Below are 19175 nucleotides of genomic sequence, written 5' to 3'. Positions count from 1 at the left end.
ACACACCCCCACACACCCACACACAGATATACTAAAATACCAAGTGATAAGGTAGTGAGAAGATGAAGGTCTTGCTAAAACAAAATTCTGACTAGAGGATTTACAATGCATACGGCATGGTTCTGAAGCAGTGCTTCCAGAGCTAATCTCGCAAACTGCTGGACCAATCAGCACCAAACTTTGTTTTTCTTTTCACATGTTTTATACTTTTTGAAATATTTAACTTTAGAAGTCTATGTGGCATAGATGTGTCATAGATGACTGACATCACAGGCTGGTCACATGAAGTCCAAGATCCACATTGCAGCCTCATCCTTCTTATGCAGATCATGAGATCCACATGATTCGATTTTTTTTTATTTTATTTGTTTCACATCTTAACCTTCAATGAAATACTATTATTAAAACAACAATTCTGACTTTATAGGTTGTTGCTTCACCATGTGCCTTAGATTACATTACATCAATGCTTGGAATTCTGTAGAAGGGATATAAAATAATAACCCCATTCCAATAGCATACAAATCCTTACCATGTAATCCTTCAGAAATGCTTTGTGTTAATTAACCACATGAACCCTAGCGTCTCACTGGGGGCAAACCTTTGTCAAAAATAGCAGATCTACAAGCACACAACATATGATCACAAAATGCGACACGTTAATCAGCATTGATATTTTGGTGGGAAAAAGGAAGGGCCTAGTATAAACCCCTGGGGGGTTTTAAGTGGTTGATGTTTACTTATCCTCTGAGGAACTGACTTAATCTAACTATGCCAGAATTCTGCACCCTATATCCCACCAACAAACAGCTAGAACTGTACTATATTTCACCAATTCTCTCTGGTGTTTTCTTTATTTTTAGGCGGTTAACAGTTCATACCATCCCCCGGCACTTCCTTATTACAGCCAGCCCTTTCTTGGATGAAACCGTTTATTCAAATAACAAAAGTGAAGCAAGCATCGGGGCCGACTACCAAACGAAAACATTTTGGGCACGCTAAATACACCCTCTCCCTGCTCCGCTTGTGATTCAAGAGGGAGAGGTTGTAAGCCGGAAACATGGGAGGTTGTTTTGTTTTGTCTTAACCCTTATTTAACCAGTCAAGTAGCCGGAGAGCACTTTATTACTGACACCAATGTCCTAGGGGTGGAGCAGCAGGGGACAGGGAGGGTGACATACACATTGACGCCTGGGAGATGCCTTGATGCAACCACAGTCTTCTTCTGTTTTGTTTTGTTTTCTCAACATTTGCAAACAATTATCATTTTTCAAAAACAGATCTACAAGCTTAGATTGGATATTCCCCCCCCCCCCCTTATTATAACTGATTATTGTAAAATGCCATACTCCGTTCAGTCAGCCAGGAGGCTGGAACTGGCAACCTTCTGGTCACAAACTCCCTTCTCGAACCTTAAATGATTGAGTTTCAAAACCAAACAATACATGCAATACACGTTCACAGTGACTAAATTAATGTATTGGATCAGTAATAATACTGTGGAATTGTATTGAAAGTATTGAATTGTAATGTGTATACAGTTACCTAATAACAAGGCATTACAGTACAGAATGCTTGTTAGGTACAGTAGCTTACATTAATAATTAGGTAGTGGCTCCTGAACCGGCAATCATTCCTTCCCATGATACTTCTCACCAGAGGTGAGAAGTGTCAACCCAACATTAAAATGGTTGTGTATAGGCATTAGGTTAGAGATGTTTAGGTATGTGGTTAAAAGGGTTGTTTAGGGGGCGCTTGAGTGGTGCAGTGGAAAAAAGTCCATGCCCACCACCACGGAGGTTGTGTGTTCGAATCCGTGATATTGGTCATTGCAGGCACTCGTAGGGGCTGGAACAGCACCTGTCAGCGGGGAGTGTTAGGCGGGAGGAGTAGCACAAAGGCTCTACGTCCTCCCAGTGAGGGCTCCTCACTGGCAGGTGAGTCAGTAGGATACAACAGCAGTGACAACACACACATGTGTGTGGGGAGGAATCAATTGGCATAACGACTAAAACATTTTTTTAAAAGAAAAGGAAAAAAAGGCATTAGGTTAGATATTAATGAGTTTAGGCATAAAGTTAAAATGGTGGTGTTTAGGCAGCAGGTTAGAGATGTTTAAGTTTAAGACAGCGTCGCTGTCGGGCAGAAACCTTTCATCTCCATATTTCACCTTTTTATGTTTCGTAAATGAATGCCCTACTTTGTCATACAATAGTGTTGGCCAAAAGTAGCAAAAATAACCAATCTACAAGCTCATAACAGGTCGCGATGGCACGCAATGTGAGCTTGTAGATCTGCTGTTTTTGCAAACAAATAATAATAATAACATTTTAAACTGAAAGTGGATGAATGAATGAAATGAAATATCGTCTTAAAAAGTTTGGGGCACATTTCTCCTTTAAGACCGATGCTTTCTTTAGCTTTGACATCAGTCAGTGCAAAATATCCTGCCTCTGACTGACAAATTTGACCCTGCCCGCATGTACTGTATGTGTGGCAATCAGTCCTGTCTGAGAGTGACCGTGAACAACAAAACTTGAGAAAGGATGGTTGGGTTTTCAATACATTTGCTTATCAGAAGGCTAGCCCAAAGAGATGATTAGGTTTCGGTTGTTTGGGTTGAAAGGGTCAAGTGTAAAAGGTCACAATCAAGGTCACGGTAGAAATTAAATAACGATTCAGCATGTCTCAGAAACAGAGAGAATAAGAACAAGAGATGTTATGTGGGTAGGGTCTGCACGTCCAAGTAGTTTTCAATGACATCTTCTCCCCAATTTAGCCGTTGCCAAAATCCCTGTGTGAACTCACTGCACTGCAGTCCCTTTCGCTGCCAACCAGCCCTATTGTTGGGTCTGGGGAGGGTGTAGACTCCCATGTGCTTCCTCTGATTCACATGGCGTGTCCAATGACTTCTTTTCAAATGACAGCAGCGAGGAGTTTCCACCAGGAGAACATAATGCTCAGTTATTAAGGAGCGACAAGGAGATGCTAAGTGATTGTCTTGAAAAATGGAAGAAAGGCTGACTTAGGTCTATGCTCCTGGTCTCTGAAAATGCACACTAATGTCTGTGCAAGCATAAAGACACACACGCGCACAGAAAAGCAAACACAAGCAAAACACACACGCGGTCTCTCTCTCTCTCTCTCTCTCTCTCTCTCTCTCTCGCACACACACGCACTCCCCTGAGAGATAAATGGGAGGACTGGAGTCTGTTATCATAGCAGCATCACCATGGAACCAAAGACTTGCCTCTCTGAGCAATGAGCACTGTTTAGCAACATTACAGAGACTAAGACTAAGCAACGAGAGACAGTTGATGTTCTATCGCATAAAAATGCAATGTAGGCTACGTAAAAAATACATTTTAAGTTAAAAGGTTAAGTTTCAAACGCCAGTAACACGACTAGAGACATGAAAGACACATTAAAGAATAGAGCACACATTTGTTTTGCTTTTGTTTTCCCTCTGAGGAAAAAAGGTTAAAAAGAATCGCGATGTTACCATCACGCAATGTGACCAAAACATTCACAGAAGTGAATCCAGAGGAATTTGTGCACCCAGTCCATGGATCCATAAGACCAGGCTTTCCCTTCATGAAAATACCATTACCATATATGGAGAGTGCTGCGCAGAGCTGAGATCTGGGCACAGGAAATGGCTGGGTTTGATTCAGTATCATAAGCGGCACTTTTCCCCCCATTTCTCTTTCATGCTGTTTCTCCTTTTCCAACCCTAGATTTGACACACAGCCGACCATGTGTTGAGACTATGTTTCTGGGCCGTCCTCTGTGGCAAAGCTGGATAGAAGCCATGAGAATGAATTCCTCTCCCTCCAAAACGAGTAGCAGGCAGCAGTAATAAGTCAGCAGCACAAGTCTTCAGTACTCACGCTGTTACAACTATGTTTACCCACTTAACCCCTATATACTTCACTTCCATAAAAAGAGATGAAGGAACAATGTGGATCTCAGTCTTCATGTGGCAAGTCTCTGCTGACGTCAGTCATCTAAAACACCAGTCGTCTATAACATATCTATGAGGTATATGACTCCAAATTTGGCCAAGGTTTCAACCCCGATCAGAGCCCCATTGAATACTATTTAAATAAATATTAAAAATGAGTGTGTGGCCTTTTGGCAGCATACATACAAAGTTTGACGTTGACCGGTCCAGCGTTTTGCAAGATTAGCTCTGGACAAACGCACACACACACACACACACACACACACACACACACACACACACACACACACACACACACACACACACACACACACACACACACACACACACACACACACACACACACACACACACACACACACACACACACACACACACACACACACAGCTAGCCTTTTGCAGAGCCATGCCATAAAAACAAAAACAAACATGTTTGTCCTCAAGGTGATAAATGATTATCATGCTGGAAAACAATAGAGGGTTTATTCACTGCCACACCACCCTGCTTTCTATCAAATCAGATGACATCCCAGTCTCACTCAAGATGCCCAGATCCCAAGATTAGCATTTAGCTCCTCTTCTACTCCCTGAATGAGCAACTAGTGGTCAAATAAACAATAATATGCAGTTTAAATATGGCTCAGGAGGTGCAAACCCTGCCTGCCCCCAATTCTCTTGTTCTACATCTCTCTCATCCCAAGCTATGACCACTATGCCATTCTGACCTTGACCTTGGTTGTAACCTTGACATTTTTTACATAAAAGTAAAACATGTCGAGGATTGATCATCATGGATTCCAAATAAGTTGTATGAACATTTGGCCCATCCTTTACTTACACTGTTCTTATTACCTTAATCTTTTCGACCTGAAAGGTAACCATCTGTTTGGGACCACCTACAGATCATTCCCACCAGTTTCATGAAAATCTGCCAATCCGGTCTAACTATAGTTTACTTTGCTACCAGACAAACAGACAGACGGCCAGGCATTGCTGTGGACAAGGTAGAAATAAAGGCGTTGGGTACTACGATACATAGCAATGGCAGCCATTGTATTAGAGAAGAGTAATACAGTAATTATTAGATAATATAAACAGTGTGTACTGACTTTCAAAGGGGTGAATTACCTATACTAAGCTTATTTAAACTATCATGTTTTCCCACACTGTTTCAACATGAATTGCAGTGAATGACATTTAAAATGTAGGCTGGGACAAATCGTTTGATCAACTCAAGAGGGAGTTTGACTTGGAAAATGGTGACATGTTCAGATTTTTTCAGCTAAGACATTTTTATGACACAGAAATTAAAAAGGAGATATCAGTGGAAGGAAATGAAGTGATTGGTGTTTTGACAGGTGCATATAAACAAACACCTTCAAGGATTGTTTCCAAACTGTATAGAGGCTTGCAGAAGCAACATGGAAGAAATACAATGTATGTGAAATCTAAATGGGAATCTGAATTTAATATTGAGGTGTCTGAGAGTGAGTGGCGTTTCATGTGTTCCACGCAACAATCTTCAACAAACTCTAAGCAATGGAGGGAATTTGGGTGGAAGAATTTAATACGCTTTTTCATTACACCTAAAATCAAAAGCAAACAACTGAGTAAACAGCAGTTTTGTTGGAGAGAGTGTGGGCATCCGAACGCCAATCATTCACACATTTTCTGGTCATGTAAGAAAATACAGTCATTCTGGGGCAGTGTTCTCCGGGTTTTGGAGGCAGTAATGGGCTACAAGATTGTCTGTGATCCCCGGATTTTGTATCTCGGTTTGACACCAGATGACATAATAGGACACGAGGACGTTTACCTGTTCAAAATCTTGACACTGGCAGCTAAAAAAGCCATCACAAGGAAATGGCTGAAAACAGACCCTCCTAGAGAGGAACATTGGTGTGATGTTATTGAAGAAATATGTCTTATGGAAAAAATGACTTATAATTTAAGGATTAAGGCAGAGATTTTTGAGAAACGTTGGGAGAAATGGCATATGTATAAGAGTAAATGAATAGTGTATACCCCCCCCCCCCCTGTATTGTCCCTTTCTTTTCTTTTTTGAATTGCTTTTCTTTTTTACTGTTATGTCTTTTTCTTTCGTTCTGTTTTTTGTTTTCCTTATTGTAATGTCCTTTTTGAACTTTTGTTTTGTCTGTGTGACAAAACAAAAGTTCAAGACAAAGTTTAAAAAAAAAAAAAAAAAATGTAGGCTGGGATCTACCAAAGCATACACTGCTTATGCTTATGTCCACAAACAATTGCTGAAGACAGGGGCAATCTCTGCAAATGGCTAGAAGTAAGAATTAGACTGGCAATGTCCTTTAAACCACTCATCGAGTAGTAGATTTGAGCCAGAAAGAGCTAAAGGACTGACTGTGATACTTGGCCCTTCATCTTGGCAGGTCAACATGAAAGCAAAACAACCAGAAAGAGACAGAGGGATACAGAGAGAAAGAACAATCTCAGTAGATGAGTCAGACCAGAGGTGTCCCAGAAGCTTACAGAGAGTGGGTGGTGGTGGTGGTGGTACGCTGACCCACAGTGTGAACACCACACTGTGCCAGAATCAGACTTCTGAGGAATGGGATATTCATTAGGGTCACAGATACGTACACCAACCTCTTCTGGAAACTTCCAGATGGTACTGGGCCCTCACTAGACCAGGCCACCATGGCAGGCCATACACTGGCCTGGGTGCATGGGCACCTAGGACCTCTGCAGCATGAAGCAGTGCCAGTCATCTAACGCCAAGCCTCAGAAAACTCACCAAGACTAATGAGTGTCTCACCACAGTCAAAACAGCTCTGACCTGGCCTGCGTTGCATAACCAGGCAATAATAACTTGCCAATAATGAAGAGACAGTGAGTCAAAGCCAGTGGAAACAGTGCTTGCTAGCTACCGTCAGATCATGGGAATGGAAATATGAGTTGCATTGACGAAAGCCTTTGACTGTTTTTCTGAGAGCCATAAACACCTGCACAGGGCGGTGTTGAATGCAAATGGACACTGAACCAACTCTGTCAACTCAAGTCTCACTCCGTCTCTCTTGCTTTTCATAAATTGACTGTGGTCACTCTTGTGTAATTGGGGCACCGTCATCAATAATGCATGGCAAGCAGGCATTGTAATCCAGTTACCTGCCCATGCAGCTTCTTACACTGTGACTCATCTGAGATATTTGAGATATAGACAGCTGAAGGCATATGGTAATACAAATGAGAATAGAGATATCGTTTTCATAGGATTTTACACCACAAGCACTACCACTAGTGTCTGTTCTGAGGTCCTGGTGAGGTAGTGCCGGGCCTTCAAGGCAGGGCAGGGCACATATGTACTCCCCAGAGAGACAGAGGACATAATGGCCTTGTGTAAATTGAGAAGGGGGAGTTTTAACAATCTCAGTCTGCATTCTTCGACCTTTCTGAGCAGTAACACATAACAGGCAATCCTTATGAAAATACAATTGTCAAATACTGAATTCAAACGGTTTCTGGATAATCAAATTAAATAAATAAAATAAATAAATGACTGTTCTTCACCGGGGTTTAAGGTGAAAGACACATGGACACCTATAGACCAGGAAGGCATCACAATGGGCAGTAATTTAAAGGTCAAGTATTTCTCTTGCTGACTGAAACGTAAATAAACCAAAATGCAGCACTGGGTGCTCATTCATTCATCTATGTTGTTCTGTGCCACAAAGGAGATGTTGGCTCATGTTTCAAATTACTCAGATCATAACCAGACTTTGATGTCTGAAGTGAATACAAATACTTTAATCTTCTTATGAGGGTGTCAATTATAGATTACTTATCCAGTCTGAAATTGTCCTTTTGTATTCAAAAGTATATGTCTTTCAAAAGGAAATTTCTCATTCTAAAACCTTAAACCACTTTCAACTTGGCGTCCATATTTCGGGCATGTCATTCTAGGTGTAATTTTCCAAAACAAAAATTAACATTTGTTCTTCTGTCCAAAGTAAATTGATTTGGCTTGATCAGCATCCATCTGTATGATGCTACTATAACATATTGGTTTGTTGTCTACCTGTTGAGGGCTGTGAGAAACCTCTGGTTACAAAACCAAGAGGTTTTGAGTAGGAACTCTTTCTCCCATGGTCACGGGAGAAGTCAATCGCAAAAGTCAAGCCTATAGGGCTGGCTACAGCTAGGACTATATACTTCCTAGACAACTTCCAGCTGAATTAGTGAGGTTTTTTTTTGTCCCAGCAGCAGTCATGGCTTATGGTCTGAACTAATTGGCCCATTAAAACACACTTTATGAAAAACAGAACTCAGAGCCCCAAAAAGAACAGGTCTCAATGCAGCACAATAGAGGCAATTAATAGAAACGAAAATGCATACAAATATAAATAAAATAATGATTAAGAGATTAAATAAAAAGTCAATTTTTTCTAAAATAGTAAAAATATCAGATCTACTGGCTCACAACACGTTGTGTCATGACGTGTTGTGAGCTTGTAGAGAGGTTATTTTCTCCATTGGCCATACAACAAAGTATACAGGCTGAAGTGGTTTACAGTGTGTTAAAGGAGTCTGGGGTGGACCATTTCTATGCACTGAAGACTTGGACAGGGAGTGCCGTAAGTTTTTTTTGGGGGGGACAAGTTTTTTTATTGTGGGAATTGAGACAAGTGCTTTAAACCAGGGGTTTTCAACTGATTGTGAACCAGGGACCACCACCCTGACTAAGAATCAACCTGGGGACCACTGTTGTGTTGGGTGGGGAATCGGGATATGAACTAAGATTAGTGCTTTGGTAACACTTGCAAGTCCCATGTCTATACTGTACATCCCACTGTTCTTAACCAATGGTCCATGGACTACACAGACACATGCAATTATATGGCCACATTTCCTAATAATAATCCGGTACACTTCCCCTTCTTGAGATTCTGACTCCCTTTTCTGTTGAATTTCTTGACCTCCGACTTCCCAGTAACTGACAACATTGACGTGTCATCATGGGTCAAACGCAGAGCAGAATCTGTTCTTGAGAGATTACCAGGTCAATAATATGCACTGTTCCATGGAACAAGAAGAAAAAAACAAATTGCAACATGTTCAGGGACCACATGCAATACTCTCAGGGATCCAGGTCCACGGACCACCTGTTGAAAACCTCTGCTTTAAACTAATTGGAGATTGCCTTTTGTATACACTGCAGTGCCTGAAAACACTGGCGCAAGACCAATTCAGGAGAATGCGCCAAGAACCTTTGCAACATCCAGGATCTAAAAATAGCCAGGCTTTAATCTGATGTGGATTTAAAAGAAAGTGGTTACAGGCAGACTAGTTTATGACAATGAATGATTTAGTACAAGTTGACATTGAACCTATTCATGTTACCTGAAACCCTCAGGATACAGTTTGAAAAAGGATGAATTTATTTTTTATTCAGTAAGTACCTGAATCTATATCTATAAAATATCTGCGTGTGTATCTGCATGCATATCTGTTCTCTGCGTATCTCGAGACCCAGCAAAAAGTGGTGCCTGCCGACTGCCGTGAGGTCCGTCGGATAGGCGATTGTCCAGAACCCCGGATCTGGCCCATGTGCCCATATATGGGCATATATGGAGATCCAGTTGACATCAGGGATCTCCATATAAAGGACAAAAAAGGGACAAGGACAGACCAATAAAGATATCCATATATGGGCATAAAACTGACAATGGCAGACTGACAGACAGACATATACAGAGCTCTCTGTGGTCATATAAGGGACACAGACAGACAGAGTGGTGCAACGGGTACTCTGACAAAGGGTACAACGGGTACGGGTATTCGCCACCATATTTACACAGTGGCCATTTTGCTATTACGTTAATGAAATAATGCCAACCCGGTAAAAGCATAGCCTTCATTTTGTAGGTTGACAATGTAGAGGAAAAAGCATAATGCATGTGATGTACAGCAAAGAAAGCATTGCTTTCACCTTATGTAAACAGATCTTTGAGGGTATGCAAGGTTCCCTCCTCCATGCTCAGATACCTGGGAAGAGAGGAACCATAAAACCCCACTCCACAGTTTACATTGAGCACCAATTAGTCCTAATGGGAGTCAGTTTAACAGCCCTGTAAATACTGATTGGCCACTAGAAATGTAGCTAGACATGTTATGTACCTCTAGGAACACATTGGGCCACCGTTAGTTTATGTACGGTCAACTAACTCACTTTTGGAGTTTTTTTTTACTTTGATCAAAGTGACTGATTTGTTTTCAGCATGTCCTCAAAACATGAATGGTACTAGGCCTGGGCAATATATCAATAATATAATAATAATATATCGTAATTATCGTGATATGGCATAAGTGTTTTTAATCACTTATGCCTTAATTTGTATTATTTTAAAGTATAGCCAATCAACAAGCTCATAACATGCTGCATCACAACGCAATGTAAAGAAATGCAAAAATAAAAAAGCATTTGTATTATCGTCATAATATCGATATTGAGGAATTTGGTCAGATTGTGATATTTAATTTTGTCCATATCGTCCAGCCCTTTCATTAGAATGTACAGAATCTATACTGTATGGGACCAGTGAAAGAATTAAGAATTAGAAGGCACTATTCTTGTGACACAGTGAAATAGTAACTACCTCTAACAACACTATCAGCTGGCAAACAGAGGCAACCAAACCTGCTGATTATACACAAGCCAATATTTGTTTTGGGGCGGTACAGCTGCTAAGCTCATGGAAAATGCAATCCCGACAGAGTGAATAACACTGTTGCACAGTAGCTAGTAGCTACTGTACCTCTAAAAGTCTTTGCTATAACACAAATCAAACTTTCCAAAAAGGTTTGTTACTTTCTTCGGGGATTGTGATTGTGATTATTTCGGGCAGGCAAAATTAACCGATCTACAACATTACAATGCATTGCATCGCGACTCGTGAGCTTGTATATCGGCTATTTTTGCTATTCATGAATCGTCATACAATGAAGCATAGAGCTTAAGCCTTAGTTCACCCCCAAATTCTTTTCCTATACAAAGAGTCTCCTTTGTGTCTCCTACCGGAACCGCAGCCTACCGGTCCGCTGGTCATCAAATTATTGGCTTAGCATTTTTTGGGGGGGTGAACTATCCCTTTAAGTGTACAGCATAGGGAAATAATGAGCATGTACAAAAAAAATGCACTATGGTTTTACGGTTTATTCCATGTGATATGGATTCAAGTATAGGCTACTTTTAATACAATCGTATTGCAGTTTGAATCTATTCTACCGTGATAAAGCATGAACTCATGCCATATCCATCACAGTGCTGCCTGAGATTTGTCCATTTATGCAAAGCCAGCCGGCAAAGCAAAGACATGGCTATTAAACTAATGGGCATTGTCGAAAGCATGTGTTTTACTTTTTGTTTCCAGTGATTCAGCTCATGTCTGTCTTCTACACAGAACTGGGGGCAGCTGATAAGACTTTGAAAATACCAATGACTCAGTTGTTGTCCAGAGCTGTGCACATGGTTAGACTGATTTTTGGGTACGACGCCGATCCCAATTTTGGAGAGTCCTAGCTAGACCACTTATTACTGATGTTTTGACTGATATTTTGTTAAAAGGAAAAGAAAGTGTTATTTTATAACATTTAACTTATGAGCAATCAAATGAATACAAATAAACACAAATGACTTATTGATAGATAGCTTTATATTAAGTATATTAAACTTCAATATGTGAAAAGAACATTTAACTTTAATTAACCGCTGAAACCTTATTAAAAAATAGCCGATCTAAAGCATACAACGCGTCACATCATGCCATATCGCTGTGAGCTTGTAGATCTGCAGTTTGCTTTATAGATTTTATTATTTTTGCCTAAAATAAGGACGCCAGGTTGAAAGTGGTTACAAATAGGGATACTTGGCTGCATAATTGCAGATACCAATTGTCGAAAAAGTCAAATAATGACCGATATCTCGGACAGACCAATATATCGGTCTTGCTCTACACATGGCCATGGTTCTGCTGGTGTCTCCAACTGGGTGATCCAAAAAGCATTGTGCATAGGCTGACTAACATAAAATGACTGTTGCGAATTAAAACCAATATACTAACTACAACCTACATTTCCACAGATCACAGCAAATATTCACATGGAAGATGTGGATATGAAGTACTCAGGTAAAAATGTCTTTCACACAGCAGTAGCAGAAATCCATTACAAGCCCTCTCATCATCATCATCCATCGACCGCAGCCGAGATAAAAAAGACAATCATGCCACTCTGGTTCATCTCACATTGCTTTAGCCAGATCCTCCACTTTGAGTTCAGTGTCTCTGGCAATAGCATCAAAATAGATAAAGATAAAATGGTCTTCTTCCTCTATTTGGACATGGAAGTCTCGAGACCAGAAGAGTATGTCAGAGATGATCTGGGTGTTATCTCTGTAGCAATGTCCAGCAAAAACAGCATGTCTTTGGGCAACAGTAATTGAAATTGGTGTTACAGTATATCTCCATACAGGCCTATCTCTTTCAGTCTCTCAAGTAGTAAAGCCTGCTTGACCACTTTCATTGCTTACCATCTAAAAAGGTGTTTTCCCCCCAGGTGACAGCTATTAAAAGAAGAGCACGAGTCAATATAATCATGACTCAAAAAATAGTGTCACACAATCATAAGACAGACATTAAAAATAGCGGAGTTTGTCTGAAGGGGAAGCAGTGAGAAGACGATAGTAACCTAGGATACAGCAACAGTGACTCTACAGGAGAGGCCTCCACTGGACAGAATGAGATCCCACTGTCCCATTGACACAGATGTGCCATCACCTGATGTGGAATGAGGATGGGATACTACACTATAAAATCCTGAGTGTTCATTTTACTCTAATGGAACTCACAAATGGAATCAAATTGACTCTCTGGTTCCATTTGTACACTCTCAAGATTACACTAACACAGATAAGGAGAACTCCACAGCAGCAGCCTAGCCTAAATAGCTTTCCATGTTGGTGGAGGAGGAAAGGAGTCATGTAAATAGATGAATATGAAAGGAAATCCTTTACATCATGATCTGAGAGAACAGGTAAAGCAAAGTAAACAAGTCTGACAAGGCATTAGCTTATTAGTGCATATTGTGCGATCTTTCCACAGATGAGAATGTATCATCATAACCTATGCATAACGCATAATTGAACAAGACAGGCTCCACAATGGGAAAGGACCATATATATTTATTTATTTTTGATGATCATATTGATGAAGGCGTCAGTCTTGCCCAGATTTGGAGAAACGGCGGGACATTGTTAGGCACTGGCCATAGTAGGGCCAGTGCAAAAATAAATAAAGCCTGCACACCGGTTCTCAGCTCCAGACTTTATTTATTGTTCTGTTGAACTGTTGTTTGTCCAGCACCTGGACTTTGGATTGCAATGCGCATGCACTACCCCTTTTTGAATAAGGGTACATGCACCAAGCTTTTATAGTTCTTTTCTGGCGTATTGATGACATCAGATCAGTCATATCCAAATTTGGGCACAGTTTCAACACGTTCCAATAAATAAATAATGTAAGTTAAATATTTCAAAAGAATATAAAACAAAATGAGTGGAGGTAGTAAGTTGGCCTATTGGTATCATGCACAAGACACTTGGCGCTGGTCAGTCCCAGCAGTTTATGAGATTAGCTCCAGACAAACACACAGACAGACCGTCTTATGGACAACCAGCCTCCTCACCTACAGAACATAAAAACCCTAACCCTGTCCCTAAGCCGAACCCTAAAGATAAATTAAAAGTTTAACTGGTAAATTAGCCTGCAGCTTTTCAGCACCTGTAACAATTACGTTCGACAAAGACATCACCAACATGCCAAAGATGCTTCATCTCTTGGCAATTCATGCCATGAATAGTTTTATAGACCTGGACTTATAGCAAAACATGCAGTGGAATGCAGTTCTCATCACTGCTGGTATTCAGGGCATGGTGGTGACCTAACAGAAGTGCACTTCCATGGCTGGGTAATAAACAGCCAGACACAAACAAGAAAGTTAATTTTTTGCTTGATGGCACAGCCACTTGTCTATTAAGAGAAGTGATATTATGATATTCACATACCGGTACATGCACTCTTAGACAAATGTAAGGACATTTTGATTACTGCCATAACATAATTGCAGCTGATGTTTCTGGAAGACGTGTAATTAAATAGAGTTCCAAATGACACCTTAAAACTATGAGCTTGTTGACTGGTTAAAACATATATACAGACCCAAAAATGTTGAGATAAGAGTCTAGACAGAGGAGCTGGACACTGCTGACTAAAGACCAAGAGTGAACTTGCAGCCTCATCAGAGAAAGGCTTTAACCACTTAAGAAATAGAGAAAATAGCCAATCTACTAGCTAAGCTCACAGTGCGTCACATCGTCAGGCACTGTGAGTTTGTAGATTATCATGATTTGGAACATTTTGGAGGTTTTTCAAGTATAATGATAGTAGTAAACAGTTCAAGTAACTAAATGGCAGAATTTAGTACAAGGCAACAGTGGAAGGATTCACCATTCACAAATCCCTTAATCACAAGAAGCTAGGGCTGGGCGATATGACTTCAAATCAATATCACAAATATTAATAACTTTTGCCTCGATTACAATTAATAAAAGTTTGGTTTGTTTTTCTTCAAATAGCAGATCTATAAACTAACAACGCATCACGATTGGACACGTTGTGAGCTTGTTATTTTAGCTATTTCTGAACGCCGTCATTGTACAATGAAGTATAATACAGGGCTTAAGTAATCAGACTAATCAATTTAATCTATTTAAAAAAGTCTATTAGAACTTTTTCGTGTCGAATTGTTGATATGTAAGATATAAAAACTTGCTTCTCGATTATTTCATTAACCTCCATGAGTAAGATTAAGTCGTCTATTGGTTCTAAATGTCAGTTACTTTCAAAATATCTTCAGTTAATTGCCCAGCCCTACAAGAAGCCTACTTGTGAAAATGCAGAAATGCTGCTTTACAATAGAGACCAAAAGACATGTTGGGTTTGACCAAGTGAAGTGTGTGAGTTTCAGTGAACCACGGTGACAAGCTTAACGAGTTTCCCAGGTCCCACAGAATGGGTGTTCACCCTGTTTTCAGAGAGAGAGAGAGAGAGAGAGAGAGAGAGAGAGAGAGAGAGAGAGAGAGAGAGAGAGAGAGAGAGAGAGAGAGAGAGAAAGAGAGAGAGAGGGCTGGAATTCCACAGCAGATCTCTTCAGCAGTGATGGGTTTGAAAATGGAGCACACACAGGCTTTGAAATGAGGGGAGGGGGGGTTACCGAGTATGCACCTCCTCATAGGAGAAGCTAATGCAAACCATATGCTGTCATACTGACCTACTATTCCGCATCTGGCACAAACGCAGCCTATGAGCAACGCTACTGTCTGGTACTCTAGACTGTCAAGAGTGACAGACCGACCGGCTCTTTTTTTTCCTTTCTAGCCAACTAATGGCAGTGGTGGGAAGTCACTAAGTACATTTACTCAAGTACTGTACTCAAGTACAATTTTGATATACTTTTACTTTACTGTACTCTACTAAGTATTTACATTTTTCAATACTTTACCCTTCTACTGCCCTACAACTCTCGAGGCAAATATTGTATTTTTTTTTACTCCACTAGAATTATTTGAAAACTTTACAACTGTCACTTTAGATTTAGATTATTATTTCAAAAAGTATATTAACCACTTAAGCCCTATTTTACACTTAGGCTATTTGAAAATAGCAGATCTACAAGTTCACAACGTCTCACGATGCTATTTTCAAAAGATTTGACAAATATTGAAAACTTATGAAAAACTTGTGAAATGGGACAATTCTACTTGTGCTGTATGAGTATTTACTTTTGGTACTTTAAGCATATTTTGATGCCAATACTTTTGTACTCTTTCTCAAGTAAAACAGTAGTTGTAATAGAATATGTCTACATTGTAGTATTGCTACTTTGACTTACGAAAAACAATCTGACTACTTCTCCCACCACTGGGTAGTAATGGAGCTTGGTCATGCCCTCAAAAAGCCTATGAGAAATACGACCACACTATTTTGACTTCACTTCGAGTTCTCGTAGCCGTTCTTGAAACCTGGCTCTGTCCATCTTTCGTAGTTGAGACATTTAATTTTCTCCTTAAACACTATTATGTTCAAAAACGCTGTCATTGCCTAGGATTTTAGACTGTTTTTCTACTGTGATTAAAGTTACCTCACAAGGAGAAAACCAGTCCTGGTCACATCCTCTGAAATTAGGCACACATGTCAGGAAAATACCCCTACAAAGCAGTAGTCAAAATAATAAGATGCCCAAGTTCAACAGACTTAGAGCAGCATAATAAGTAGTGCCTGCCACTAAAGCGTTTTATCTTACAGCAAGTTAATTCTAGTTTTGTATATCTGTAATGAACAAAAATGTTGACTTGCTCAGTGATCTTCTAAACTGACATTTAAGTCAGTTACTCTAAAAGTGGGGTCCAGGGACCCACAGGGGTCCTCAAGGGGGTCCCAGGGGATCCCCAGCTAACTTAGTATAGCATCAAAATCAGTTTAACCACCTCAACCCTATACATCAGCTATTTCTACAAGCTCGATGTGTTGTGAGCTTATAGACCTGCTGTTTTTTTTTTTAAATCGTGAAAGAATGTGAAAGATTTTATCACACAAATCTTGTATGAGGGTCCCTGGCACATTTTTCTTTCATATGGGGGTCTACTGCTAAAACGTTAATTCATTTGGGGGTTCTTGACATGAAAACGTTTGAGAACCACTGTTGCAAAGTATATATGGATGCCATTTCAAGGTACAATATGATTAGGTCATCCCTGTTGCCGGAATTTCAGATTAGCTGAAGTTCAAGTGCTCTGTTATGGTAAATGCACTATGCATTATGTAAACCTTCCTTAAAGTTCTCTGGGGGGGAAATCTGATCCATGGGTTCCATACAGTGTTTACTGACACACATACAGTAGGAACCCAGAATGCATAGCAGGTTTTTAGGCCTACCTGTATATTTATAGGTCGGAAATGAAAGGGATGATGTAGCCTACATTAAATAGAATCACTATAGCATAAAAGGAATGATGTGATGTGATGCTCACATTCTCATCACCATCTTTAAAAGTACAACCTCTTTTATGAGGAAATTTCTTTTTCATTTTGAATTTACAAAAACAAATCAAATGAACTCTTCAAAACCATAAATAATAGATATGTCACTGTTCAACCAGTCACCTTATTAAATGTAAAAGGAATTTACCTTAACAGGCTCTAGGCCATTTTTCATACAAATCAATTCAACTGTACATGGCAACTGATAGCCACGGTGGGAACTCTGGCACAAAGACACTTGCTTGGGGAATTGTTGGCAAAATACAAAAGGATAAGGACACACAGCCTCCTCCGTAACTAAGCAGGTCTGCATTATAGGGATGGTATTCAGTAACTAGGAAAACCTGTCTCCATGTAACACACACGCACACATACACACACACTCAGCACATTCTGTCTCCTGTCCTGGCAAACCGGTTTTCCTTCTAAAAAAGGGCTTTATGTCATCATGGGTCTGATAATAATGTTCGGTGACAAAATGTCTATCTGCCTGGAGGCTGGAAGCCATTCATTATCTCTGTAGGGCAGAAAGCAAGTGAAAGCCAGGACCTTTTGGGTCAGTATTTACTAATTACTCTGTAAAAAGTCCATAAATCCAAAAAGTCCATAAATCCAGGACTGACAAAACAGAGAGAGAGAGAGAGAGAGAGAGAGAGAGAGAGAGAGAGAGAGAGAGAGAGAGAGAGAGAGAGAGAGAGAAACAGAGAGATAGAGAGAGAAAGACAGAGATAGAGAGAGAAACACAGAGAGAGAGAGAGAAAGAAGAAAAAGGGGGAAACAAGGTAGGATGAATGATCTAAAATGTGACAACTTGTGATAACTCAATGACTACAACAAGGAACACGAGAACAATTTAAAATAAGAATAAAAGCCCATCATCACTTACCATCCTCTCTCCCCTCTTTGTAAAGAACAGTTGCAGACAGTATTCCTTTTTCGTCCTCCCGTTCTATCCCCCCTAAAAAAAAACAGTGTGAATGATAGTTATATAGCCTATCAACTACATGAAAAAGTATCGTTATTTAGCATCTAAGCCACAGTAGTATAACTAAACTACCCCCGAAAAACAAGGACAGATCATCCACATAGAAGCAGATGTCTTTGTAGTCTCCCTGTCCCTGGACAGTGGACAACGCACAGATGATGCTCCTCCTCGGCTTGGAGGCGATAGAAACTACAAGAACACTGGTGACAGAAGGTAAAGGACTGTTCTCTGTTCAACTATCACTGGGGTTGATGATCGCACTCGTCTAGACCTCTCGCTCTGCGTTGCCAGGTTTTGAGAGAGAAACAAGCAACCGGGGTCTATGAAAACAAGCCCAAAAGAAGCGAGTCCCAGCTCCGTTCCGTGAGCAGAAATTGGACTTCCGGTTTTCGAGCTAGCAGAAATAAGGTTTCCGGTTGCCTTCAAAATAAGATCGTAAATCTTTTATGTTTTTTAAAAGACACAAATCTAATTTAAAAATACATTTATGATGTATGCCTTTTAAATGGCTCATACTAAAACACTTCTAAGTGGCAAGTTTAAAAAAAATACACAATTGTATTTAAAACTACATTTATGATGTACAGTATGTCTTTTTAAATGGCTTATACTAGATCACTTCTAAGTGCCAGGTTGTTCCAGTTTGAAATTGGCTATTGACCCCCATTAAATGTGCACTTAGCACTGTTTTGCACTTTAACTGGATATTGATTTGTGTGTGTTACATATATGTATTGTTTTTGTATTGTTTGTCCATTGTTGTAATAATGCTGACTCTAGGCCTGGTCACTCTTGGAAAATGATGATGATATAATATTGTTTATTGCAGAAGCAAATAAACAATGATAAAAGAGACCACAAAATATGTTACAAATAATAATAGTAGATAGTGCAGGTGAGATTAAAAAAAAAAAAGAAGAATTTGGGGTTTATAAAGTTGATCTCACCTATTTAAAAACTAAAATACAATACAAATACAAATGTAATCAGAAAAAAACATTAAAAATTTATATTATTTAACAACATATATACAACATGGAAACACAGCATAAAAAAAGATAGAGGACAGAAATATTAGTACATTTGTAGTTTGTGTGTG

The 19175-nt window shown here is 39.8% G+C and overlaps 1 protein-coding gene across 2 annotated transcripts in view; it reads right to left on the bottom strand.

The window, feature by feature from the left end:
• myo1ea (myosin IEa) overlaps window positions 1-18299 on the bottom strand; it is a 76158-nt gene extending 57859 nt beyond the window's left edge. For both annotated transcript variants that reach the window (XM_084063252.1, XM_084063253.1), the window contains exon 1: window positions 17978-18299. In XM_084063252.1, the coding sequence (XP_083919378.1) occupies window positions 17978-17980 (3 nt within the window). In that variant the 5' untranslated portion in view covers window positions 17981-18299. The remainder of the gene's footprint in view (window positions 1-17977) is intronic.
• Window positions 18300-19175: the final 876 nt, after the last annotated feature.

The sequence above is a fragment of the Gymnoscopelus microlampas genome (genome assembly GCF_963454915.1).
Source record: "Gymnoscopelus microlampas genome assembly, chromosome: 1".
Classification (NCBI taxonomy): Eukaryota; Metazoa; Chordata; class Actinopteri; order Myctophiformes; family Myctophidae; genus Gymnoscopelus; species Gymnoscopelus microlampas.
This window is presented reverse-complemented; position numbering and strand designations above follow the sequence as displayed.